This window comes from Electrophorus electricus, chromosome 24 (genome assembly GCF_013358815.1).
Source record: "Electrophorus electricus isolate fEleEle1 chromosome 24, fEleEle1.pri, whole genome shotgun sequence".
NCBI lineage: Eukaryota > Metazoa > Chordata > Actinopteri > Gymnotiformes > Gymnotidae > Electrophorus > Electrophorus electricus.
In genome coordinates, this window is record NC_049558.1 from 4,580,796 (window position 1) to 4,605,764 (window position 24,969).

Sequence of the window (24,969 nt, forward strand, 5' to 3'; positions counted from 1 at the left end):
GGTTCAGTGCAGACGTGCACTTGTACAGGTTCGGGATCATGCCAGCAAATTTAACAGTGTTTGATCCAGTTGCAGGTCAACTGAATAACCTTTACCTCTCACTCACAAATTATGACTTATATTTAGAGATCCCTGAAAACGAGGAGAATTAATACGCAATCAAACAAAGTACTAGCTACAGAAGTTGTGTGTTTCATGAATTGTTATAGTACATGCAAAACGTATAAAGTAAGTATTCGTTAATAGCTAACTAGAGACTAATGAGGAGTTCACGGAGCTAGTTAGCTAACGAGCTAATGATCTTTTAACGCCGTCAGGTAGGGTCTTCTTCCCCACACCAACAATAACGCATGAGGCTAAACTTAAGTTGACAGCAGTGCAGACAGCTACAACTAAACACATCTCCACATAGACACACATATTATGCTACAAGGATAACATCTAGCCTTTTAAATAACATTTCCCTTTTAAAAACAAGAACAGGGTTACGATTTAGCTGACAATAGCCATCTAGCTAGCGCTGACGCTCAATAGGAATGAGCTAGCTAGCTAAGCCTCTACTTACAGCAGCCACACAGGATTTTAGCCAAGTAGCTAACTAGCGTTAGCTAGCTGAATATTCTGCAAACTTCACAAGTCTCCAAGTCTTTTAGCTGGATTATCTATCTAATACTGAATACATACTGTTAACATATTCCGGTCAAAGGCGTAAGGGTGACAGACAGAAAACAGCTAGATAGCTAGGAATCAGTAGCACTGAGTAACTTTTGGCTTGCCTGTCAGGTATGAGCTATCCTAGGTAGCTAGCTAGCAACTCGGTGGCCCGCTGTATGACATGGGTGGTAACCAACAAACTGCCAAAACAGATGGTTGCAACAAATTATTTCCCAAGACAAAACAGCGCACCTAAACTGACGCCTCACACTAACTCAATAGCTATGTAAAAGCGCTGGGAGGATCGTCACCATGTTTTTATAGAGTCAAACATAGACACCCTTCTCAGATTCGGCCTGATGATGAAGCAGAATCTCAATTACCCGAAGTGCTAGTTAGCTATCTAGCTAGCGTAGCTCCTTACTGTACAGTACAGGTTAGGTAGCCTAGCCTAGCTTAGCTTGTTAGTGCAAGTGCAAATGCTAATGCTAATGCTACTGTAGCTAGCTAGCAAGCTAGCGCATACTTTGAGACTGGATCCCCATAATTTATCAGGCTGCACACCTAAAAACGCAAAACAAGCCATGTTCCGACCTGTTTATGATGGATCCTATAAGCTGAGGTAGCTCTTTCGTTTCGAAAGCCGTGTAAGACGCCGATAAAAGCGGACGCACGGCTGCGGTCCACTCAGGTTCTCCATCTCCTCCACTCGACGCCATCTTGTGATTCTCTATTAGAATCTAGGAGAGGAAATGAGATTAATCACCAGACGTAAAAAAACAGGACGTGTCGTCACATGTAAACAAAAAAGAAAATCATCTCATTTTAACGCCAGCAGCACTTTAGTTATCACTGCGTTGATAAATACTAAAAGTATCAGAAGTATCAGGATTTTATACATCCTGCTCCCACCGTCACATTTAATATATACGCAAAAATAAAAGGAAAGCGGTGTTATAGATCTGTTTTATTAATACTTATCAGCTAGTGATAAAATCAACTTTCAGATTTTTTTTTGTATTCCAGAAATTACACTGACATTTAAACACAGCATGAATAAACAAAATCCAATTGAAGTAAACTAAAAAGTAGCTTTTTAATCTTTTGTCAAAGGTTCCCCAAAACTCAGTGTTTTTTTCATTCCATAGCAATTTGTTACCGACAATAGAAGAACATGGATATTGGACAATGATAGATGCATAATTAGGTGTATTTAAATACACCTTATAAGTATCCAAACAAAGAAATAAAATTCAAGCTAAGATACAGAACATGCCTATGAGTGTATCATCACATGGTTTTAGACAATCCAGTGTGTCTGACCTGAAATAAGCAGTTTAAGCCATTGCTTCTAGATTTCAGTCTTAGAGGCATTGTCAAGTGCACACTTTCATAATCCTGCTTTAAAAGACTGGAACTGGAGGTGACGAATATCTGTCTAAGAAAAGGCTTCAAATGCAAGTTTAAATTCTGAAAAAATGAACCAAAAATTCGAATCAAAGCAGGAAATCGTGAAATGTTTCAGAACTTTCTTCAGCACCTTTAAGACAGTACTTGTTCATCCAAACATTAAACACATTTTTATTCTTGGAAAGAAAAAACAAACAAACAAACAAACAAACAAAAAACAAAAAAAAAACAAAACTCTATTGCTACTATGCATCACTCCTATTTATCAAATATTTGTAACTTTATTAATTACTCTGTAATTACCAAATCCAACGTATTCTCTCATGACGATACAAAAGGCCGGACGTCTCTCCCTGGGTACGTACACACAATTGTAGTTGGAGGAGGAAAAGTATGCAGCACCTCTCTCTCAAATTCACATAATGGTAGATGCAGTGCTAGTAATAAATAAGATGCTCCACTCATTAAGTAGGAGGCTACTGGATTAAGTTACAAAACAGCAGAGTTTACCTTAACAACTACAGTTATGCATTTGTTAAGATGTATGTGTAATGCAAACTGACCAAATTTAGCATTCACAAAAACATATTATACAAATTAGAGACCAAATAGTGTCAATTATAAAATGTTTGCATTATTTCAATATGTATTTAACAATCAAAAATGTCACATGGTAATTTCAATAGCTCAGTCCTTAAAAAAAGGCAGACAGGCAGGTCTAATTCACCACAATAGCTACAATAAATACATTTTAAAATAACAACTCTGCCCAATGGTATGGGGGAACAAAGACAGAATGCATTTCTTTCTCATCAATGAGAAAAGAAAAAAAGAGAGAGAGAGAGAAAAAAAATCAGTCCAAACAACTGGCTGCAGAAACTTTCCTGATGCTCATGATGCAGTCTGACATGGGCATCAGCAGATTTCCTGCCATGAATGTGTCAAATCATTCAGAAACAGGCAGACAGAATGCAGCCATCAAGGGGTTCTGCTTTACCGCCATGCACGATTAAGTAGTTTTACTTCTGCTAGTCGCTTGCTTATCATGGTAGCAAAGAAAAGGCCAAGAAGTACACTGCTGATCAGTACATAATCATAATCATCCTTAAGAACATCAAATTGCTTGGAAGGGTAGACTCTGGTCTGGTAGATGTCAAGGCCATATGCCACCACCTATTGGAGGAAAAAGACACGTACATTAGTGTGTATAAACTGTGCAGGGAGATGAATCTCCAGGACCAATGTTGGACACAAATATAGGTAAATAAAGAAACACAAAGTACTACAACTCTCTCTCTCACACACACACACACACACACACACACACACACACGACATAGTAAGTATAGAGTGCATACCATTCTGACTATGCAAAATTTCAATGCTATTCTTAAGACACTTGCCAGACATGTAGACTCCAGGCCAGACGGTGCAGTGTAGATACCCTTTACTCTTGAAACAGTTTGGTTGTAATTAATGAACCACTCAGTGCGAATTGGTATTTCAGGAGAATATGGTATTAGGTTTTCCTCCCTGTAGAAATACATCACGTTTGAACAATAGCACCCCATTACTACAATTAACAATTGCAAAAAAGACATCCCTCTATAAGAGTTATTGTTCTGAGACCCTCACTAATGACTGCTTACCGGCTCTGTTCTGAGGCCACTTCAGGTCTCCGTGGGTCCAGAAACATCTTTGGTAAAGACAGGATGGCACCTGATGGGAGACCCACTGAACAAACAAAACAACATGTCTGACATCAACAGCAGATTTAAAAGCAACACCTCAGGTGCTGCAAACAAAGTTCTCTGTAGTTATTGTTTAAGTGCACAGAACTGACCCAGTAAATGTCGGCTGGTGATGCCCTTCTCAGTGAGGGTGGCTTCCAGGGTGCTTATAGGAGAGGGAAATATATAAGACTGTTGCAGCACCTGAGGTGGGTGAGGTCTATCCAAAGAGCTGAACACTGTGCTGTTATAGAGCTCCATTCCCTCAAAGAGCTCGAGCACGGAGAACTCATTTCTCCGAGACTTTGTGTTCCAGTACACATACTAGAAAGAAAAGAAGCATGAACTATTTTTTTTTTGGTGAGCTTTACACCTTTTAAGTGACATAATGAATCCTAATACTATGATAAATATGAACTGACTCAAATGATTTGGGCTCTCCTTGAATACAGTGACACACTTGGACATGCAGCATGATTATTAAACAAATTAAATCACGCAAAAAAAATTGCTCGTTTTCTCACCACCACCCAGTTCTCAGAGTGCACAAAATGAACAGGCCCTCTGGCTTTCCTCTGCACTGCCTCATGTACAATACGACCAGTAACACCATCAATGAGGAAGATCCCCACAAAACTGCGCTCCTGATGGCTGTCTGTGCTTTCAGTCACCACAGCAAGTAGGTTCGGGTTCAGGTACTAGAGGTAAAGAGTTATTGAAAACTATAGTAAGTGATGGCCAAATTCCTGATCACATAATACAAACAAACGTCCCTCAGATAAGCTTTAGCTTGTGAATTTAAAAGAGTATTTAAACTCAGGAGGTGAGCAAATCCACAATAATAGTAGTTGTTAAAAGGTGCTTCTGTTGTGATATTACCTTATAAAGCACACTACGGTCGCCCATGACCCGACCCTGGGAGTGGACATGCTCATTGGCGCGCTTGCCCTTCACCCCAACTATCTTCTGCATTTCAGTGGGGATGACCACCTCCCAGATCAGCTCAGTAGACAGATCCTTGCGTAGGTGGAAACCGGACAGCCTGCCCTGACTAGAGTCTACTAGATAGAAAAAAATAGAGGAAGCTGTCTCTTGCAGCTGCTGCAGGACATTCTTAGTGGATGGGAATGCTGTCACCTGAAGGAGATAGATGGGTTCATATTATCAAGAGTTTTTCATTTTTGCTGAGAAAAGTTCATTTATTCTACTGAGGGCAATGAGGCTGACCTTGTACTGATCATCTACAAGAAGAAGAACCTTTGCATAGTCCTGATCCATAAGGGGCAGCAACAGGGATTGAAGGACAGGTCTGGGCAAAGCTGGCACACTGATATGGCTCTTCTTACCAAAGATGGGATTGAAAACATTAAGGCTTCCCAAGCCTGTATCCTACATGGATGAAGACAGAAATGATAATGAATAATGCATAAAATTAGTTAGGTAGGAATAATAATAATACACACACACACACACACACACAGAGATTTATTTTTGTGAGTGCAGACCACTTCAACTGCGGAAGAGTGAATGAACTAAGAACTAGTGCTGGATTTCTGGATGGCTTCTCTGTGATTCACCAGAAGGCCACATTCCTGAATTTACATCTGTTTATAACCACTGTATGCTTGGCATGACCAATGCTGAAGAAGTTGAATCCAGAAGGTGTCATCCAGTAGTTCTTCAGAAGGACTCAAGCACTTCTTGAGAAGGACTGTGCACTCCTGATATGTAATCGCAGGAGATTAAACTTAAATTTAAATCACCAACAATTCATACATACAAAGTTTTATGCAGTTTTCACTGGACTGCAGAGCTGACTGACTCAAGGAGCCAGACCATGAATTTAGGGTAAAAGATGGGGATGTTGGCAGGAGACCAGGCCAGAGGAGTGTTGAATATGATGGTAGTTAAAGAAAGAACAGGGCAACCAGGAGTGAAAGGACCACAATGAGGATGATTAGGGGAGCATCTTGGATGAATAGTGAATGGAATGGGATGAAGTGTAAAGCTGACGGGTTTATCATCATTGTATTAATGAATAATAATTAACTGAACGTGCAAATATACTGTTATTAAGTTGTTAATATGCTGATGGTGCAAGTATACAGGCTCCAGTAACCTACCTTATCCTTGATGAGTAGAGTGCATTGAGGTGGATGAGGAAAATGAGCAGTAGTCCTTTGCACCATCAGTTTGAAAACTGAATTGGGTTTAACGTTCTCCAGATACTGCTTCCACAAAATAGTTCCAGATTTACTGTCGATCCCAAATAACTGAGAAAAAAAAAACATTGGGAAGAAAAAAAAAACAAACAAACAAAAAAGTTATATTCCTACTGAAAGTAAACAAAGTATATACATATTCCAACATAAGACAGTAATTTAGTTACACTATTAAAAAGGACTGTTAAGGTCATCACTATGCTAGTAAAGATCTGATTTATCTTTAATATCATTAGGCAAAGTTATATTTTGTGAGCTACACAGAATTTTTACAAAAACGTTGTGAAACGTTTCAGGTTGTTCTTGAAGCTCATCATCATACCTTCCCTGAAGCAGTCACCATCACCATCATCTTCTGCAGGTTGAACTCATCCCGAGACAAGGTTTCGATGGTGACATCATTCTTCACCTGGCTGCGGGGCTTCCTCGCATCGTAGAAGAGCTTCCACAGGTGGCCCAGCCAAGCCTGCAAGACGATCAGCTGCGACGAGAGGCGCTTCAAAACCATGGCCAACAGCCCATCTGCAAAAAGGAAGAGTTGTTTTTGGTTTTTTTGGAAACCAAGACCCACATATAGACCTCTTAACCAAGTGAAGTTTTAAGTACTACCAATAATCACTTCAGTTTTCAGGCATCACACATTGCACCTCCACAATAGCTCTATTTTACCTGGCCTACATCACATGGCAATCGTTTTACAGTAAACAAACTACTTATGACAACAAATGAAATGCACATAGTTATGAAGGTGCAGTAGCAAACGTTTCAGATTACCTTGAATAGCTGGATCCAAGTGTAGCAAAAAGAAAGGCCAAAAGGTAAATAAATATAGAGAGAGACAGTGCATGAAAAGCAAAGGGTTTGTTGACCCAACATAACACTAGAGCACAAGTAGCATAAGCAGCATACATAAGCAGCAATAGACTGCGCACAAAATTTCAGCCAACAGCAAAACTTCACAAAATTACACTAAATCCTTTCAGACGGTTAAATAAACTGAAAACAGTAGTTATACAGGTCACATGTTAGTAAATGAAGGGGAGACAGACACAAACAGGGAACAGGTACATGACACCGTCCCTTAATTAGACTTAGAAAGAACTGGCAGAAAGGAATGTGAAAAGAAATGACAAGATATTATTGCACGTTACCGGCTTTCTTTCCAAACTCTCCCTCCAGTTCTGCCTGTGTTCCCGTGAGGGGTAAATCCACCATCTCCATAGTGACCACATCAGCTAGGGCCTCCTCCCTTGTCCACACTACCCTACCTGTAAAACAACCATTTATTTTAATACTATTTCCTTAACCTCATAGATTTCTATTTGGCAAATTTAGCGATTCACATAACGATTTTCAGTAAAGAAATACTTCAAATTAAAAATAAAAAATTTTACCAACTCATTGCACAGAGATTTATTCATACCAGGCTGCTGCAAGAAGCTGAGGACAAGATCTTCATTTTGCACCAGGACTCTGTAGCCCACAGAATCATCTTTCTTCAGAAAGGCGTGGACATACAACTAAAAAAGACAAACAATATTATCTTAGCTCGGTCCTACAACAAATAGTTTTCATTCTAAAATGCCACTTAAACAAAGATTACCCTTGTTGGCCTTCCTCCATTAGGGTCCATGTAATAGATGATAGTGGTATCAAGAAGCCTCCGACCTGTATCAGCAGTGTACAGGTTGATGCTGCATGCCTTTGACATTCATATACAAAAACACAACATTACAATCGACATTGCTACTTAATGGGAATTTAAGACAGGAAAGATATTCACAACCCAAAGTAGGTAGTTTTTGGATATACACTCACAGTATCATTTTTTGGTGTCATAACAGCAGCTACCGTCTTCTCTCCAGTTGTTGCAAATGTGACCAGATGAGACTAGAGGGGAAAAAGTAGACATCAGCTCGCCAATTGCCTGAGAACAGTTACACAATATTACTTAACTCTTTCTTGCCCTATGCCATCATACAGGGTTAAAATCTCTGAGAGGAGAAATGAGTCCATCTTTGAACTGCAGCAGGATGTGATGATCCGGGCCAAGCTGAAGGAAGAACTCAGGCAGAGGAGGACGAGTTGGGTGAGGCTGGGTGGAGATCAGGACAGGCTGAAATCCTGAGGCTACCTCCAGACCCAGAGTCTGGAAGAAGAAAGGTCAGCTCTGAATCTACACACAGGACATGCAAGATCACCACAGCCTGAACACTGCAATATGGAAAGCAAAGAGAGGTGGACACCTGGAGTAAGATTTGGCTCATTTTTGGCTGTTCCTCAGACTGCAACAGTAAGGTGTACATGGACTGCGTCATCGGGTCAACGCATAAAAGGACCCCAGAACCAACGACCACGCAGCTGGACTGCAAGCTAGTGAGCCATGGAGCTGCAACTGATTTCTGAAAACAACAAGTGAGCAGATTACGAACCTAGACATTGATAATTACATTGCACAATGTTAATTATATAATCACTTGACCCTTTTATTAGAACTATACCTGTTTCATGATTTCTCCATCTTCAATCTTGTACTCAACCATGACAATATGGGAGTTGGGGACTACACCCAAAAGCAAGACCTGTCCACTGCCTCCAGAGTAGACAATCTGATACTGAACAGTGTCACTGCAGGATGTAAGGTAACAGACAGGACACTCTTAAATTCTTGTCTTGTCTGACTGAGGAAAACACATATGTTCACAACATCTGATAAACCCAAAGGAATTATACATCTGTGATTAACAAGCATTCTCTCTACCTTTCTGGGAGGTTCTCCACCCATTTCTGATGGCCATTGGAGATGTAGTGAAGAGAAATAGTAGATTTCTTAAGCACTGCCACATATTTGACTTGGTCTTGAACTCCAATGAAAGCAGCAGACTGAAAACTAAGGGGGAAAAATGATTTTCATATGCCAGACTTTACTTACTTTGAAACAATACTACTACAATTAGATATGGCAACAAAATCACAACCTTCCAGTATCAAGCACTGTCTCCCAGTTCAAGCCACCAATAGTGGTCTCCCAGGAGCGAAGAATACGTCCATTACCAACAACAACAAGGGCATCTAGGAGACAGAAAAATCAGTATAATCACAGTACATTCTCACATACTAACAAAATGTCACAATTCAGACATCAGGATTACCTTGCCCATACAAAAGAAGCATATCAATATGCCCCTCGGGTCCTGTCTTGTCCACATGTCGCCAGACTATGGGAAGCATCAACAACATCTTAGTAGCATAATTATTTATGAATGAAAAATTCATTTTATAATCTGTGCCTAGTTATAGGCGTTAAATCGAATAATTTTTCATATACACGTAGCTGTGGAAAATGGCGCAGAAGAACAGCCAGCATACACGAACATATCGAATATATCAAATAATGCAATTCTCGGAGGTACAGTTCGGTTTGCTGTATGAGGAATAATGCTACTTACAAAGGTCTCCGGTTCTGGAATTGAGGGAAGCAAAAATGTTCTTTTCTGTTGCTACTAATAGCTTTTTAGATGCTTGAGAATTAATATCAAAGAGAGCAAAGCGCACTTCACCAACAAACTGCTGTCTCCTGAAATAAATTCGCAAACGAACATTTAGCAAATTTTAACAATGAACATTGAAACACCATATTCTTGGTGCATATACCAGAAAGAAATCACGCTTCTATACACTATACTATAAAAAAAATATTACTGACAAGCAATTATCCAAATACTTGCATGCACTGCATTGATTTGAACGACGCTGTCATGATGTGAGAATAACCGCCCTAACCCTAGCTATGACAGCTAGCTCACATTCTGCAGGTGGAGCCCAATAAACATTCATGGTAAGGGGAAAGGCGACGGTGAAAAAGAAAACAAAAAAAAAACATGTTACCATCATGTACGTACCAATCAAATTTTCCAACTTGGTCTTCGAATACTGCCACAACAAAAATTATCAAATATAAAGAAATAAATATCTTAGCTAACAGCCAGCCCATTGCTGCAGATGACCAACTCCCACAATTCTTCACGGTTTAGGACCCAGCCACTGTGTGTCCTGCCGGGAAGAGCTATGAGAGTTTTGTTACGAACACTATAACACACCAAATAACATAGTACAGTTTGTTCAAGATGTATTTTCTGAAATAGATCAAAACTAATGGACATCGCATTCAGTTTACATTTCCAAGTATAAAGACGCTTGAAATCATTATGATCAGGCACTCATTCTGACTACTTTCATAACTTCATTCCACCTGTTTCACCCATACAGTCTAGGTTTTGTTTGTTTGTTTGTTTGTTTGTTTGTTTGTACAGATACGTGCTTTTTCACCAGTTTTAGTCTGCTAGGTCTCCCAAGAGATTATGCTTGCTTTGCAATTTATCTCCAAGCTTTTTAGTCTATCTAAATTGATGGAAATATCTAAAACATACAACTTTTATTATATCAAGGAATTATATAAAGAAATTTAACTTTTATTTGTTTGTTTTTCACCTGCTTATTCTGATTCTGACTGGTGCTGCTAATACTGACCAGTCTCAGTTATCTCGCCATTGCAGCTATTTAGAGATTATTTCAAAATAGACAACTGATAATAGTGACATTATCCAGGATATAACATTTCATAGCAGAGACACTTAGGGAGCTTTCTCCGATACACATATAGAATTCTTCTGTCCCTTTATTTAATATTTTTGTTACTCTTTGAACAAATGTGTTTTGTTTTTGCAATAATTGCAAAGATGCTGGTCCTGTGAATGTGATGTTTGTTTGTCTTTTTTACAGAATCTAGCATCATAAAAGGACTTCCTTTATGAAAAATAAAATCCAGTTTAAAGGTCCAAGCCCATTAAACAATGCTAGAAATACAGGTAAATGTTTATGCTCAATATATTCATAAAATACATTTTATTTTATAAGGTAATTTTTAAACATTATTTTAGAAAATATAAATATGATCATTTTACATATTACTAAACATACATTTTCCAGCTGTATAAACAAAATTGCAACATGGTCTATTTGTCTATGATAATGACTGTATAATGATACATCCATTTTTTTGTTGTTTTTTTTTTGCACTGTATACAGCAACTTTTCACTTACAATATTATTTATTTAAAGGTGCTATCAGTTCTATCCAGAAGTATGAAAACTACAGCAGGGGGCAAAGCTTATTCTTGCAAAGCCTCCCAACTATAGAACAACCTTCCAGAAAATATGCAAGACTCATACACACTCCCAAATCTTTAAGTCTAGGTTGAAAACCTACTTGTTTAATCAGGCCTTTGGTTAGAGAGAGCTACGGAGCTTGGGGTTCATGGGCACTGAGAATTATGGTAAATAGATGTTTCTGCTGTTATCCCAGTGGTTTGGTGGCTGTTATCCCCCCCCCAAAAAAATTTTTAAAAAAGTGATTTATTTAGTTTGTGATTTAAAAACATGTGCTAAAAGCAGTTTTGTTTTACATTTCTATCTATTTTGCGCCTTTCAAATCTAGAGAACTATAATGTGAAAACTGTGTAGGCCTGGTCTAGTGTGAACTGACTTTTACTTTCCTCATCACTTGCACAACTCTGAGGTGTGCTTTAAAGTTATTATCAGAAATATTTAAATTCATAAGCTAATTAATGTGAAATGAGGTTATACGAACGGAATTTCGAATTTAGGAGCAGATTTGATCATTTTCTGCGTTAATGAAACAGATAATCAATGTGAGTATACGTCCTGTCCACTCACTTCCTCTCGTGGTGTCTCGTGACGTTGACGTACACAAGGAAGTAAGTGAATAAATCGGGCCGTTTACCGTCACAGTAGAAAAAGGAAATTAGAAGTGAAGTACGTATTTCGTCTTGAAAGCTTTATTAATGTTGACCGTAAATGAATAAGAAAATGCAAATTATTATTGGAATAGCAGTCGTAGATAACTGAACAAGAAGTAAATAATCAGAAAGACTATCACCAGTTTGAATACTTCTCTAACGCTAATAAATGTGGAGTTATGTAACCTAGCCAGAATTATTTAGGTAGTGGTTAGATAATCTAGGTAGTGGTTAGCCATCAACAAGTGAATTATGTTACAGATATCTAATTATATAATGCTTTACTCCACGGTCTAATTGGTTAGCTAGCTTCCTTTTACTTCTATCATGACATGCCTGACAATGTTAGGCTAAAGAAGTAGCCTGTCTGATATTTTGTTCATAATTGAGTTACTCACATACTTAGATGGTTAACCTAGGTGGCATAGTTATTGTGGTTAGTTCTGATTAATACAGACCTTATGCGGCTCCTTTAGTGCATTAGCCAAATCAGTAAAGCTTAATGAATATTTCCTCCAAATTATTTCAAACCAGTAATCTGTGATCTCCGTCAATTTTGCGTCGGTCTCTAAAACTGACATGTAATACTACTGTGCATAATTATGAATGAGTTTACGCAGATAAACGTAGGTAAATGCATTCCGTATTTTGGATTTTAAATTGCATTACTATAGATTGGAGTGAAACGGTCAAGTCTGAAGCCCAATGCAGTTAAAATCCTACATGTAAATGGTATTTTTTAGTTTTGTTTTGAACATTTAATTGTGACCAATCAATCAATTTAATGGCAGTTCCAACCAGTGTGGTTAACATGGTTCAGAGACATGCCAGGGTTGCGTCTAGGTGAGCAGTCCTCCCATTCCTCAGCAAGGCGACTTAAAACACACCTCAAACTTGTGTCTGAAAAGGAAGGAAAGAAAAAGTCAGTTCACACTAGACCAGGCTGGCACAGTTTTTACATTATACTTCTGTAGGTTAGTAAGGAACAAAATAGATAGAAATGTCACTCCAAAACAGTCCACAGTTGACTTACATATGCGGGAATCATATCTGGGAAGATATTTTGGAATTATTATATGAAACTTGTTAACCAATTGTCTTGGATCTTTCCAGCTTTTATTAAGGTAGATGGTGGGGCGCCAAGGTCTAGTGCTTAACTTACAGTGATGTAACACCACATTGTCTATATAGAAATGTTTAATGCTACAAAGTTTACTACATATTTCAGAAATCCATATGAATACAGGGTGGAACATATATTACTCAGATCCAAATATAACAGGCATTAGTTACATATTGCTGTGTGACTATAGTTATTTCTAAGGCCCTGAAATCATCAGACTGCTTCACTTTGTAAGGTAGAGACAAATATAGGGTTCAACTACTCCTCTGAAAGAACTGTTTACTTTCTAACACATCAACAGTTACAAGCATGCTGCTTTATTTACTTGACTGAAGCAACTAAAAAGTGGCCTTAGTTATTGTAACCAGAAATATCCTTGCATAGTATTTATTATATGAAATTTCTAACAAATTAATAATTACCAATGTGTTCAAAGCTCTTGTTAAATATACCCTGATGATTTCAAGTTAGATTCTCTTCATATATACATGCAACTGACAGAATATTTTATTTATTGGTTAGCCAGTGCACTAGAGTGAAAACATGAGGGTGCTTGGTGAAGTTACATTGAAGTATGTTACAATGTATAGCTATCAAAGAAGTGAATCTGTTTACCAGTTGGAGCACACATGCTGGAGAATGCACCTGTCTTAAAGGAATTTGGCTTACACATATGCCCCATAGGCCTTTATAAACATGCCATCACCTGTTAAAGTTATTGTGGTTGGGGCTGGGAGCCGGGGGCAGACATACTCCGACTTTGCTTCCATCCATCCTGATCGTATGCAGGTAGGTCTGATTTCTTTTTTTGCTTTTCATTTCTTTTAATTTGACTCTTAAGTAGTAAGCTTCTAATGACAACTAATAGCAAGTGTTTTGCAATAACCCAATGTTGAAGATTTTGAGTCACTATACAGTCACCATTATCTGTGCACCTAAGGTTGTAGGAATTGCTGACCCAAGGCCTTTTGCACGAAGGAAGTTACAAGAACGCTACAAAGTAGCTGATGAAGACACATTTGATGGTGTGAGCTCCCTCTGTTAGATTAATTGCTGTGTTACATTAGTAACTTGCCATTCTGATTCAAAAACATCTTGCTTTATTGATGTTCACATAGACTGGCACTGCGTGGCAAAGAGGGAGAAGTTTGCAGATGCAGTATTTATTTGTACTCCTGATCGCCTTCATAAGGTTTGTTAACTCACTGACTTGACATTAAGTCACATAAATTATAGGAGAATGTGTTTACCTTGGTTTCTTTTGCAGGCTGTAACCTCACTGAACAGTAATTTAGTCTCTTGAGTTAGTGTGTTAGTTGAGCAAGTATTACAAATTTGTGTTTTGCCATCCTACTCCGCTAAGTAAAGTTTATTTAGAAAGTTTGACTAAAATTGTGAAGACATTGTGAAGATTAATGCTAAGACATATCCTTTGTTAACTTGAAACCATAGCTTGCTCTCTAGTTTGCCTATATCTGTTTAAGGCGGTATTTGTTTGTTTGTTTGTTTGTTTGTTTTTTTCAGGATCCTGCAGTAGCTTTGGCAAAAAAGGGTTATCATATACTATTGGAAAAGCCAATGGCTGTAAGTGTGCCCAGTCTTGTAAAAGTCATTATTATCAAAGCTAAACATAAGATGTAAGGCTTCTCTGAGGAGCTAGCAATCTAATTCCATATCAAAGTCATTGTTGAATAAATGTGAATTATACATTGGTAAATTAAAATCATTCAAAGACTAATATTTCTGTAAGTACCTTTAATGTTACCACTTTGGATTTAAATAATTTTAATGTTTTGGTTGACATGCAAACCCCTCATCAACATTATTATTGTAACATTATTATGTGAAGAACAGGGAATGTGGTATAGGACAACTGAACTGATATAACTTGTGTAGCTTAATTAACAGTATGAAGCAGGTGTTTAAAATGTAGATGGTATGAAATTATGACTGCTGTAAAGTTTGCAGCAAAGTTTAAAATGTAGTAACATTGCCTAGGAATAGTAAAGTTATGCATGATTTGACATGGCTGTTTTCTTAATTCATGTCTGTACTTGGACTAGAAAAGTCTTGTGAACATTTGATCCTATGTTTTAGTTCTTATGCTTCTGTCTGCAGGTGACAGAAGAAGATTGCACAGAAATTACAGAGACTTGCATTCAAAGTGGCGTCATGCTAGTAGTGTGTCATGTTCTACGTTATGATCCCACTATCAGAAAAATAAAAGTAAATACATTATGTAAATGTATTTCTTCTGATTATGTAAATACATTTATTGTGATTTTAAATAGGTGATTCCAAGTGAAATGTATTTTACCATAATAATATCAGCTAAATAAATATTTAAAATTATTAATTAGGAGCTTATTGACAGTGGGGCCATTGGAGATATAATCCATATTCAACATCTTGAACCGGTAAGATAAAGGGTAATTGATTTGAATATTTATAATCATCTTAATCTGTTTACACTAACGGGCTCCTGCTTCTGGTCAGGTGGGATTCTATCACTTTGCCCACTCATTTGTGAGAGGAAACTGGAGAAATGAAGCAGAAAGCTCTTTTGCCCTTTTAGCCAAATCCTGCCATGACCTAGACCTAATTCATCACTGGGCTGGAGGACGCAGGTGTGGAACACAATATGCATTGCATTTGCTTTTTTATGGAAAAAATGTTTCCCACTTAACAAGGACTGTTTGCAAAACTGGAAAGTTATATAATACTTAATCTTTATTAATCATAGTGTCAAAACATTTTGTGATTAACAGGTGCATAAAGGTTTCATCATTTGGATCTCTCAGTCATTTCCAAAGAGAAAACAAGGTTTGTTTAAAAAAAAACAAAAAAAAACAAATTAGTACATAAATATTTTCAGGTGTGAACTAATGTATGAAATACATGGACCACTCTTTATTTAAGCCACCAGGAGCAGCAAATCGGTGCTTAGACTGTTCTGTAGAGAGTGACTGCCCATATTCTGCAAAGAAAATCTACCTGGACAGAGTGAAAATGGTAATGTTCACACAGCCTGCATTACTATAACTCTATTACACTGTCTGTCGACATGCTTTAAATTCAGTTACACACTGTGGAAAGTATCTAATGAGCATAAATTGGTTATCCAGATAGAAGACAAATAAAAACATACAAAATCTGTATAAAGAATTTTTGAAAAAAATGCGTTTCAGGGGTTCACCAGATGGCCAGTGTCAGTAATATGTTCCACTTCCATTCCTGATATTGAATCAGTAACCGAGGCCTTAAAAGCAGGTCCCTATGGCCGCTGTGTCTACGAGTGTGACAACGATGTGTGTTCAAATCAGGTCAAACATTCTCCTCTTGTTTCATCATTACAATCTTTAATATCTCTGAAAATGTACAGTATGTTTTATTTGTTTTGTTTTTTTAATGTAAGGGTCCTTTTTGTGTCTTTTGTTTCACTTCAGGTTGTAAACATGGAATTTGAAGGAGGTCTCACTGCTTCTTTTACCATGGTTGCATTTACAGAAGAGCTTTGCCTGCGTAAAACAAGCATATGTGGCAGCAGGGTAAGACATTACATCAATACAATGTGTCCATGTGTCTGTCTGTCTGTCTGTCTGTCTGACTTGTGTTTTTTTTTTTTTCCATAGGGGGAGCTATCCTACAATGGACATGAGCTCAGAGTATTTGACTTCCTTACTCAGACGTCCACAAAATATGAAGTGGACATGAATGTACCTGGTTGTTTCAGCAAGGCGGGTCATGGAGTTGCAGATTATCATCTTGTTGACTCCTTCATTTCAGCAGTCGCGGTTAGTTAAATACAGTAATATATACTTTTCATGCTAGTCTAAGTAGGATGATGGAAACACAAATGCAGTATAGTATAGAATGATCTGCATTCATGCAGTATTAATCTCCTTACAGTACTCTACGTCAGTGGTCAGTTTCTGACCAGAGGGCTGCTGTTGACTGTATGTTTTGGAGTGGCAGAACACTCTTAACGTATCAATGACACATGTATAAACTCCAGAAACACTGCCCGATATACCAATGTCTAATTAAGGACCTACCAAATTCACGGCTGTGAAAATTGTCACAGACAGTGAAAACATCATTTTCTAGTGAAAATTACAAACATCACTGTTATGGTCATGGACGTGAGGCTCCAGCATCTTGCTAAACTGATGTTGGCATGGTGCTGCCTAGCTAGAGATGGGCCTGTCTGCAGCCCTCCTCTGTGAGGCTCGCAGCAGTCTGGACTCACGGAGAGAGCCTGGTGAAAATACGGACACGTATTTTAATCTCAGTGAGACAGAATGAAGCCCAACACCGTCTCTCAGTGTTCAGTGTTTACCACTCTGGTAAGGTAGGCTAAGCTATATATATATATATATATATATATATATATATATATATATATATATATATATATATATATATATATAAAATGTTGAGAATAGTCTACCATTCACACAATATTATGTCAGCAGTGGTCTCATGGTGCTAAACAGTAGAGGGTGCCTGACAGATTGTCTATGGCAATGCACTGGCAACAACCAGTGTTTGAGTGTTTAAATTTAAATGAATGTATTATTTCAGTGGTTTATTCAAGGTTTTTTAATTGATGCAGAGTGGAGATCCACTGCTGATTCAGTCAGGAGCAAAGGAGACGTTGGCAAGTCACAGACTGGTGTTTGAGGCTGAGCGTGCTCGTCTAGAGAGCAGGGTTGTGCTCTGTGGAACTAACTGTGTTTAGTAAAAGGAAAAACTCTAATGGTTGTATGCTAAGGAGCTATGCCGACCTTAGCTTTTTTGTTGTTGCTGTTGTTTGTTTATAATATAAATGCACAATCTGGGATTTTCTGCAGTGTTGCAGACATTTTATTGTAATTTCCAGAGATTTTGTTACATACAATTAATTTAGTTTTAATTTATAAATCATTATTCCCTTAGGGAAAGTAATAACAAATGTTGTAATATTTTATGTATTAGCAGTATAAAATTAATTCATACTAAATTATAAATGTCATTTAGGAATATTAAACATTTACAACATGACAATTCAAACTTGTATCTCATTTAATTCATGGCATTTGTCCATGTATCCTTTAAACATCCTACATGCGGAAATATGTACTTTTCTCCAATGACTGCTAATTAAAATAAAATTCAAATATTTAAGCTGTTTAAGTGTTCTCACCCATTGTCATCTGATCAGTGCAACCATGATGCATATTCTGATGTGGACCATACAGGACTTCATTGCAAAACACTGACATTTTGAGCTACTTTGATATTTCTTGATGTCCTTCATTTTATGTTTTATACTGATTTATTATGATGAAATATTGATTGAAAGAATCTCCAATATAAAACCATGAAGGACATTCAAAGTTAGACAAATGTCATTGAACAGACAGGTTTCAAAAAGCCATTGAACAGTACTTCTTTTGGGCCAGCATGGTTTCAAGTCAAGCATTAGACTTACAATATGATCTCTGTGTGCTATGTTGCATGATAGTTTTATGGATTTTGACCTTTGGATAAGCAGCCTTCCTCCACAGCAACTGTGTCAAAAGTAAGCCATCGCGGTTAAATGGACTTAGCAATGATAGTTTTAACATTAGCTCAGTAAAAACCAAAGTGCACCACTGAATACACACAAATATGTTAATGTATGTGGCGATAGTTGAGCTACTAGTTACTTGCTTTCTAGATTAGAGTTATTTAGCAATATTGAAGCTATTTGCTTTCATTACCTTATTCATGATTTGCTGGTGAAGTTCCTCTTTACAAATAGGTTTCACTTTGCAGTGGATAGAAATTTCTCTTCTTCCCTAACATGACAGTAGCTCATGTGATTATGAACCAGCTTTACAGTACAACAGATCGTTTAATATAATAATGGAAACACAGCTAAGTCAGACACATAAAAATATCTAAAACATAAATATATCTTACACAAAGTACTATACCCTGTATTGTTGGACTCTGACTGAGTAGATGTTGAGCAGTTTCTCTGGGATTGTAGTCATAGTCAAAATCCTACAGGTGGCAGAATTAACACAGAACTAAAGTAATTTCTGTTCTAGTATTGTTAGTAATTCTAAAAATAAATAATAACTTCAACAATGTAAGTAAAATTAGGTATGCATATGGTAACCACAATGTACCATGTACAGTGAGCAGCTCTGGTTCTCTGTTCTACTAGGCCCAGATAGGTGATTGTGTCATTACAGATCCCTAAGGATGACCCTAGTTTATCCTCAATCACTGTCTGATCACAGCCAATTTTGTGAAACACATTCTCTATACCTGTTAAGCAGTGAGAATATTCCATTAGTGTTTATGCCTTATAAAACAGAAAGTGTGTTTTATTCAAGATTTCCATGTGAGCTGCAACATTTTCAATATATGTACCAGTATGTACCAGTCTTAAGTTGCTCCAGGATTTTGTTAACAGAGGTGCTGCGCTGTTCGTAGCCTTGGGTCTGCACATTTGCACTCTGCTGCTGGGCACTGATGTTCTGCACCAAAATCCAGGGCTCAGTCTGTTGCGTTTGCCACTCCACTGTGTACTTACTCATTTGCTGATGAATCTGTCTCAGTACAGGTTTTACAACAAATGAGTCAAATTTTTATTAAACTGACATCCGGTGTAAAATTGTCACACCTGTACTACTGGAACTAGAGAAAGTCTTATTGTGGATACTTGAAAGGATCAGTTTGTCCCTCAAACTCACTTCTGCTCATTTATATAATTTAAGAGAGCAAAATTGTTTGCTTCAGCTGAAAGAGTAAAAATGTATTTAATGTATTTATTTAATTATGGTTTTAAATATAGACTATTGTACACAGTACATAGCTATTTGTTATTTAAGCAAAGTCATATAATTAAATATTATTTAAAAATGTAGGTCATGAGCTGTGCGCCTCATGTAAATTAATGCTTAGTTTTTGTGGAATATAAGGAAAACATTCATCTGCTTACTTTCAATAAAGATGCCAAGCAGCTTGTCAAGATCACCCTTGCCTGTCACAAGCTGGATTTTATGAAAAGCATCCTCAATAAAATCTATTTGATGCTCACTATATATATATATATATATATATATATATATATATATATATATATATATATAAAATTCTCTAAAAACAATTTAGTTTTCCAAAGAGAGAGAGAGGGAGAGAGAGAGAGAAGTATGCAGTATATAGTATAGTATAATGAGAGCGAGGTCAAAAAAAGTGACCTTTTTCATTTGGCTATACAACTGCATGTAATGTCTGTGGTCAATATGCAGTATTTTAAAGTCTTCCCTTAGCTGCTTCTTCTTTTCCAACAACTTGTTGAAACAAATGTTAGCCTGAAAAGAGATCAATTTCAGTACACTTTATATTCTGGTGATAATAATATGTACTTTTAGGGTTGCATTTTAAAATAATCTGAAACAAACCCTGTCTAATTTGTTTTCCAAAACACATCTGGCTTTCTGCATTTGATGACCCATGGATCTCTGGCCAAAACACTTAGGAGCCACAGTCCTCAGGTGGTCAGCAAGCTTCCTCTCCATTCTCAAAATCTGTTTAAGCAGATAAAAAGGGAAAAGTAAGATATGTTTAATTCGGATTAGTTTAATTTTGACTGAAATGTTATGTTAATGTAAACTAAACATTTCTGCTAATTAAGCTTCCAAAGTACTGAAAGGAAATTATGTGATATAGCTAGTTTGGTGTAATAAATAAATAACGGACCCTGCTGCACCTTGTAAAAGGTTAAGCCAATTCAAATCAATTGATGCACAGGTTTACAGGCTATATCTAAATATGGTTTATTTAAACTGATTTTGTTTAAGTGTAATTCATGAAAAATTGATTTACTTGTAATGTTGACGATAAAAACTTTCTTTAAATGCATAGTTAATTGCCTTGTTACCAAAGGTACTGTGTCAGAACTACTTTCTACTTTCCATTCACTGTTTTCTATATTCATATATACTAGCAGTAATCAGTAAGATGTCAACAGTAATCACATATTATTCATAATGGTGAGGACGTTTATTATAATGGTGATGTCTTAACAGGTTCACCCACGTACAGGTTACACATTTGGCCTCCCTGACTATAATTAATTATGGAGGTTTTTTTTTTTTGTTTTTAAATCAGCTTGAACTGAATGATATTCAGGTCATTAAGGGCAGGACATAGAGAAAATGATATGCCTTCCGTGTGTATGTCATCAAGAACACTACCTGTTGAGTGAGTAATTTATTTGCCATTATGAGTCATTGACTACTGAGGGAAGAGCATCCTCATATTTTATTTAAGAATCCCCATCAGTGTTCATTCAGACATTTTAGTTACATCATAACTGGAATTCTTGCATGTTTCCTGCAGCAATGAATGAGTAACAAGGAAGAACAGAGACATAGCTTAGCCTAATTAAGTCCTCATATCATGTATGTAATACATTGTGTCATGCATAAAATGTGATTGATGTTTCCTAAAATAATTGAAAAAGAATTTCCATATGTTCAGAATGAAATCGTGCATACTGTTGAATTACAGCGTGCCCCCGTAAGTCACTGTGAGTCACAGGATGTAGCCCATGTGGAGTGCACAGTGTGGAAAAGAGGGGGCAGCAACAGTCACTCGATTCCAAAACAAACTCCTGGTAGTGATCTGGGTAGGAATGTGCACATCTAAATCCACATGTTTCCCAGCCGCTGTATCCGCACTAACACCGGATGTTCCACACATGACTAAGCACTCCTTCACACACACTAGTTTATCTGCCATGGCCTTGAATAATGATGAAAACATTCAAATACCGATGAGCCCCACGGGCATAGCCACACTACAAATATACACTACAAATGAAACACTCAAGCAGTTCTTTGGGGGTTTTTTTTATGAGAACTTGTAGGCTACTCTTTTAATTTTTCTAGATACCAAGTATATTTTGGTTGAATGAAATGACTTTTCCTTTGAACTGTCTAGAAATGGATTTGAAATGTTTTCTAAAATTTGGACTGATTAAAAAATTTTGTAGCTACATGTTTTTAGTTGTCTGAAGTGAGAATATAACTCAATTTTTATATAGATTCTAGTACTGCTTTGAAGTAAAATACAAAATATGATGTTATGTTTAACACAGCAAGTTTCAAACGTGATATTTCCTTTTTATAGCTTACCTTGTAAGCTCAGTAATAGTATGAAATCGTGTGCATTCCAGACTAACTTGCATATGAAATTCAGTGTATAAAAGCATGGTGTCCACTTAAAAAGAAACCCTATGTGGTGGATTGTCGATGTTTCCTGAATGAGTAAATCATTTGGGTTTTTTCTTTGTTTACAAGTATTTAAATCATACAAACTGTTTGCATTGAGATATTTAAATGCACCATATATAAACTATAACCACAGAACTTAGGCAGTAGTGAAAATGTCTAGAGTGCTTGACACATGCCTCTAGTGTGCATTTTTATCCTGTATTATGCTCTTTTGTATTCCACAGAGTCTCATGTTTTGCCTCCATCCCCTTGTGGAAAAAAAGCACTTTTGGAGTAGATTAATGTGCTGGCCTTTCCCTCACAAAGCACTGCGGAAGAAACCCTGCTGGGTGCACAAACCTCATGCCCTTTCTGATGCCTGGAACCATGGGTAATTGAGTTGCCCATCCTTCTATTGCCGTATCCCAGGCAAACTGCTGTAATTATGCCTTTCTTTTCTAAGCCCCTGCCTAACTGCCCTTTCATAGCTGCTGCTTACCATGAAGTAATTTGTTTTTGTCCTGAAATCACATTAATCTCTTCTACTTCCTAGCCCAGTTATTTTGTGCTGACTTTGTCTCTGGCATCCTGGGAAAGTGTGTAGGCCTTCAGGACAGATTTGTAATAGAAGTTTTTACACCAACATTTGTTAAAGGATGAATCTTCAGTACAAGGCTCCATAATGTAAATTGTTATTTAAAGTTGAGGTTTGATATTAAGTATTTTTGTTTCTCACACACACACACACACACACACACACACACACACACACATATAACAATAATATATAACACATACAAGAAATATGTGTGTGTCTGTGTGTGTGTGTGTGTGTGTGTGTGTGTGTGTGTGTGTGTGTGTGTGTGTGTATATATATATATATATATATATATATATATATATATATATATATATATATATATATATATAAAACAATTTACTGTAACAATGTGATGAATAAAATTTGAAATCTTTAAGATATATGTCAATTTATAGATTTAAATGCTTTCCAGATCAAGGAAGTAGAAGTCTGTCATACCTCACTGATTTTCATCTCATTGAGCATCTGTGTATGCCACCCTCTTGAGTGTGTATATGTGTGTGTGTCTGTTCATGTCTGAGGCTTACTAGTATAGTGGTGCCATGAAGTGACAGGGGCAACCAGTGTTTCTGTGTCACCCCACCCTTGGCTCTTGACTGGCGCTTACTCAATAGAACTTACTCAGTGGAAAAATTCAGTGGGTGTCCTTAGCCACCACAGCCTATTAGAACAATGGAGGGAAAAGTTACTGAACAGCCCAGTCAGGTTCCACCACTACACATACTCAGCTCTTTAATGCAATAAAAGTGTACGATGGTTCTTATAAGTGTATACCTAAGTATTTAAGTATCTCATCATTCTAATATTAGTAGACATGCATACAATATAAGAATAATGGGAGACGTGGTGTTTCAAGGTAGCTTTTAGTTAAGCATCAGTGACATCCTTTTGGTATATGAACTGTGTAAGAACATCAAAATAGTGACGGAATTTTAATACACGGACTGTATAACCTTATTACACTGCAGAAAAAAGATCTTTATTGCTAAGGTTTTTTGAGCTTAGGGTAAATGGTGAATAGGGCATTTAATTTGTGAAAGCCTTTGACCTTCTGTGCAGTCTTTTTGCTGATATTTCCAGAGTTTCCTCATGGAGAAGAGAGATCTCTGAGCAGTGCAGTACAGTGTAGTTTGTTGGTTCAAGTCACTTGGTTTTATTTGGTTTTTGATCAATTTTGTGTCATGAAATAACAATCAAAACACAGCACTGCTTCTGAAGTCTTTTGTGGTTTACAGATATTGCTTTACCACTACAGAAGATCACTCAATTCTGACCACACACTTGGTGTACATCCAGAAAAGAAATCCCATCTGATGCAGAATAATCCTTGCAGGAAGCAGGTGAGATCCAAAAGCACATCAAAAGTTACACTTCACTTACTTTTAATCTTGAATCTATTTTGAGTTTTCTGTCATTGTAAGTCCATGTCCATATGCCTTACAATTCACAAATCACTGTTACTGTACAGAAAGTCAAATAAAACAAGTCGTGAGCGACTGATGACAACAGTGTGTCTTTGATGGCAGTTCGGTGAGGTTGTTGATATGTGACCAATGGCACTGGCAGCTTTGTGTGGGACTGAGGCTCAGAGACAGGAAGTGAGTTGACCCCCCTCATGGGAGTTCAGCCCACCAGAGCGTAACCCCCATTGCTTCCAGCCCCACTCTCCTATTGTCCCAGTTCTCTGGGGCAAGAAGAGAGCAACAAATCATGGACCTTAAAAGGAGATATTTACACATGTTGACATAGGTCATTCTGACTCAGACTGGTACAAAGACTTTCATCTCCAATCCCTCAGACACATGATGTTCCTTTTTTATTTAACATTGCCTCTATATCTTAAAAGAGCTTTGGATTATTTACCAACTTGTAATTCCTATTTATTTCAGTCATTTTGAACTTTGATACAGTGACAGTCGACCTATTTGGAAACATTTGACGTTACATACTTTTTTGGTAGTCTATGTCACGATAATTTAGTTTTATCTTTTCATAACTACTGATATGAAGAGGCATGCAGCCCCATGAGTCCAGATTTCAGTGTCTAGAGGCTCTGCTTGTGATATCCAGTAGGCTAGACGCTAAAAAAAAAAATCGCCTACTTATAAGACAGGCTGAAAAGTAAAACATCGCTCATTGCGTCAACGCCACATGAA

At 37.2% G+C, this 24,969-nt stretch overlaps 3 protein-coding genes across 20 annotated transcripts in view; 1 reads left to right on the top strand and 2 right to left on the bottom strand.

Moving 5' to 3' along the window:
- The window catches only part of ubr4 (ubiquitin protein ligase E3 component n-recognin 4), a 36,037-nt gene extending 34,664 nt beyond the window's left edge, over nucleotides 1–1,373 (bottom strand). For all 15 annotated transcript variants that reach the window (XM_026998152.2, XM_035522584.1, XM_035522583.1 and 12 more), the window contains exon 1: nucleotides 1,249–1,373. In XM_026998152.2, coding sequence (XP_026853953.2) covers nucleotides 1,249–1,373 — 125 coding nt within the window. The remainder of the gene's footprint in view (nucleotides 1–1,248) is intronic.
- A 231-nt stretch (nucleotides 1,374–1,604) lies between these two features.
- emc1 (ER membrane protein complex subunit 1) lies at nucleotides 1,605–10,034 on the bottom strand. 2 transcript variants are annotated; one of them, XM_026998150.2, is made up of 22 exons: nucleotides 9,919–10,034; nucleotides 9,466–9,593; nucleotides 9,169–9,234; nucleotides 8,995–9,088; nucleotides 8,778–8,906; nucleotides 8,518–8,644; nucleotides 8,263–8,418; nucleotides 7,998–8,165; nucleotides 7,835–7,906; nucleotides 7,620–7,718; nucleotides 7,440–7,536; nucleotides 7,168–7,284; nucleotides 6,791–6,799; nucleotides 6,339–6,538; nucleotides 5,918–6,067; nucleotides 5,022–5,183; nucleotides 4,674–4,931; nucleotides 4,319–4,492; nucleotides 3,908–4,118; nucleotides 3,714–3,798; nucleotides 3,468–3,597; nucleotides 1,605–3,237 (listed from the first exon to the last, which is right to left on the bottom strand). In XM_026998150.2, the coding sequence occupies exons 1-22, from the start codon at nucleotides 10,008–10,010 to the stop codon at nucleotides 3,058–3,060; spliced, it is 2,904 nt and encodes a 967-aa protein (XP_026853951.1). In that variant the 5' UTR covers nucleotides 10,011–10,034; the 3' UTR covers nucleotides 1,605–3,057. The 2 variants fall into 2 exon arrangements, with proteins under 2 accessions (XP_026853951.1, XP_026853952.1); XM_026998151.2 differs by lacking the exon at nucleotides 6,791–6,799.
- Nucleotides 10,035–11,783: 1,749 nt separating this feature from the next.
- On the top strand, nucleotides 11,784–18,133 carry zgc:154075 (uncharacterized protein LOC556929 homolog). Of its 3 annotated transcripts, none has more exons than XM_026998068.2 (14): nucleotides 11,784–11,851; nucleotides 13,643–13,747; nucleotides 13,899–13,983; nucleotides 14,077–14,150; nucleotides 14,483–14,542; nucleotides 15,077–15,184; nucleotides 15,319–15,375; nucleotides 15,455–15,585; nucleotides 15,727–15,781; nucleotides 15,878–15,970; nucleotides 16,147–16,281; nucleotides 16,405–16,506; nucleotides 16,591–16,752; nucleotides 17,574–18,133. In XM_026998068.2, exons 2-14 carry the CDS (start codon nucleotides 13,655–13,657, stop codon nucleotides 17,697–17,699), a joined length of 1,281 nt encoding a protein of 426 aa, XP_026853869.2. In that variant the 5' UTR covers nucleotides 11,784–11,851; nucleotides 13,643–13,654; the 3' UTR covers nucleotides 17,700–18,133. The 3 variants fall into 3 exon arrangements, with proteins under 3 accessions (XP_026853869.2, XP_035378573.1, XP_026853871.2); XM_035522680.1 differs by having other exon boundaries at nucleotides 11,788–11,851; nucleotides 13,577–13,747; XM_026998070.2 differs by lacking the exon at nucleotides 11,784–11,851 and having other exon boundaries at nucleotides 11,861–13,747.
- Nucleotides 18,134–24,969: the final 6,836 nt, after the last annotated feature.

Excerpts from the sequence above, each read along its gene's own strand:
- emc1 (XM_026998150.2), bottom strand. The coding sequence starts at position 10,010 with ATGGGCTGGCTGTTAGCTAAGATATTTATTTCTTTATATTTGATAATT. Across the intron at positions 5,184-5,917 it reads CTCTACTCATCAAGGATAAG|GATACAGGCTTGGGAAGCCT; the intron begins GTAGGTTACTGG and ends TCATCCATGTAG. Across the intron at positions 4,493-4,673 it reads ACCGTAGTGTGCTTTATAAG|TACCTGAACCCGAACCTACT; the intron begins GTAATATCACAA and ends CTTTACCTCTAG.
- zgc:154075 (XM_026998068.2), top strand. The coding sequence starts at position 13,655 with ATGCCATCACCTGTTAAAGTTATTGTGGTTGGGGCTGGGAGCCGGGGG. Across the intron at positions 13,748-13,898 it reads TCCATCCTGATCGTATGCAG|GTTGTAGGAATTGCTGACCC; the intron begins GTAGGTCTGATT and ends TGTGCACCTAAG. Across the intron at positions 16,507-16,590 it reads CAAGCATATGTGGCAGCAGG|GGGGAGCTATCCTACAATGG; the intron begins GTAAGACATTAC and ends TTTTTTCCATAG.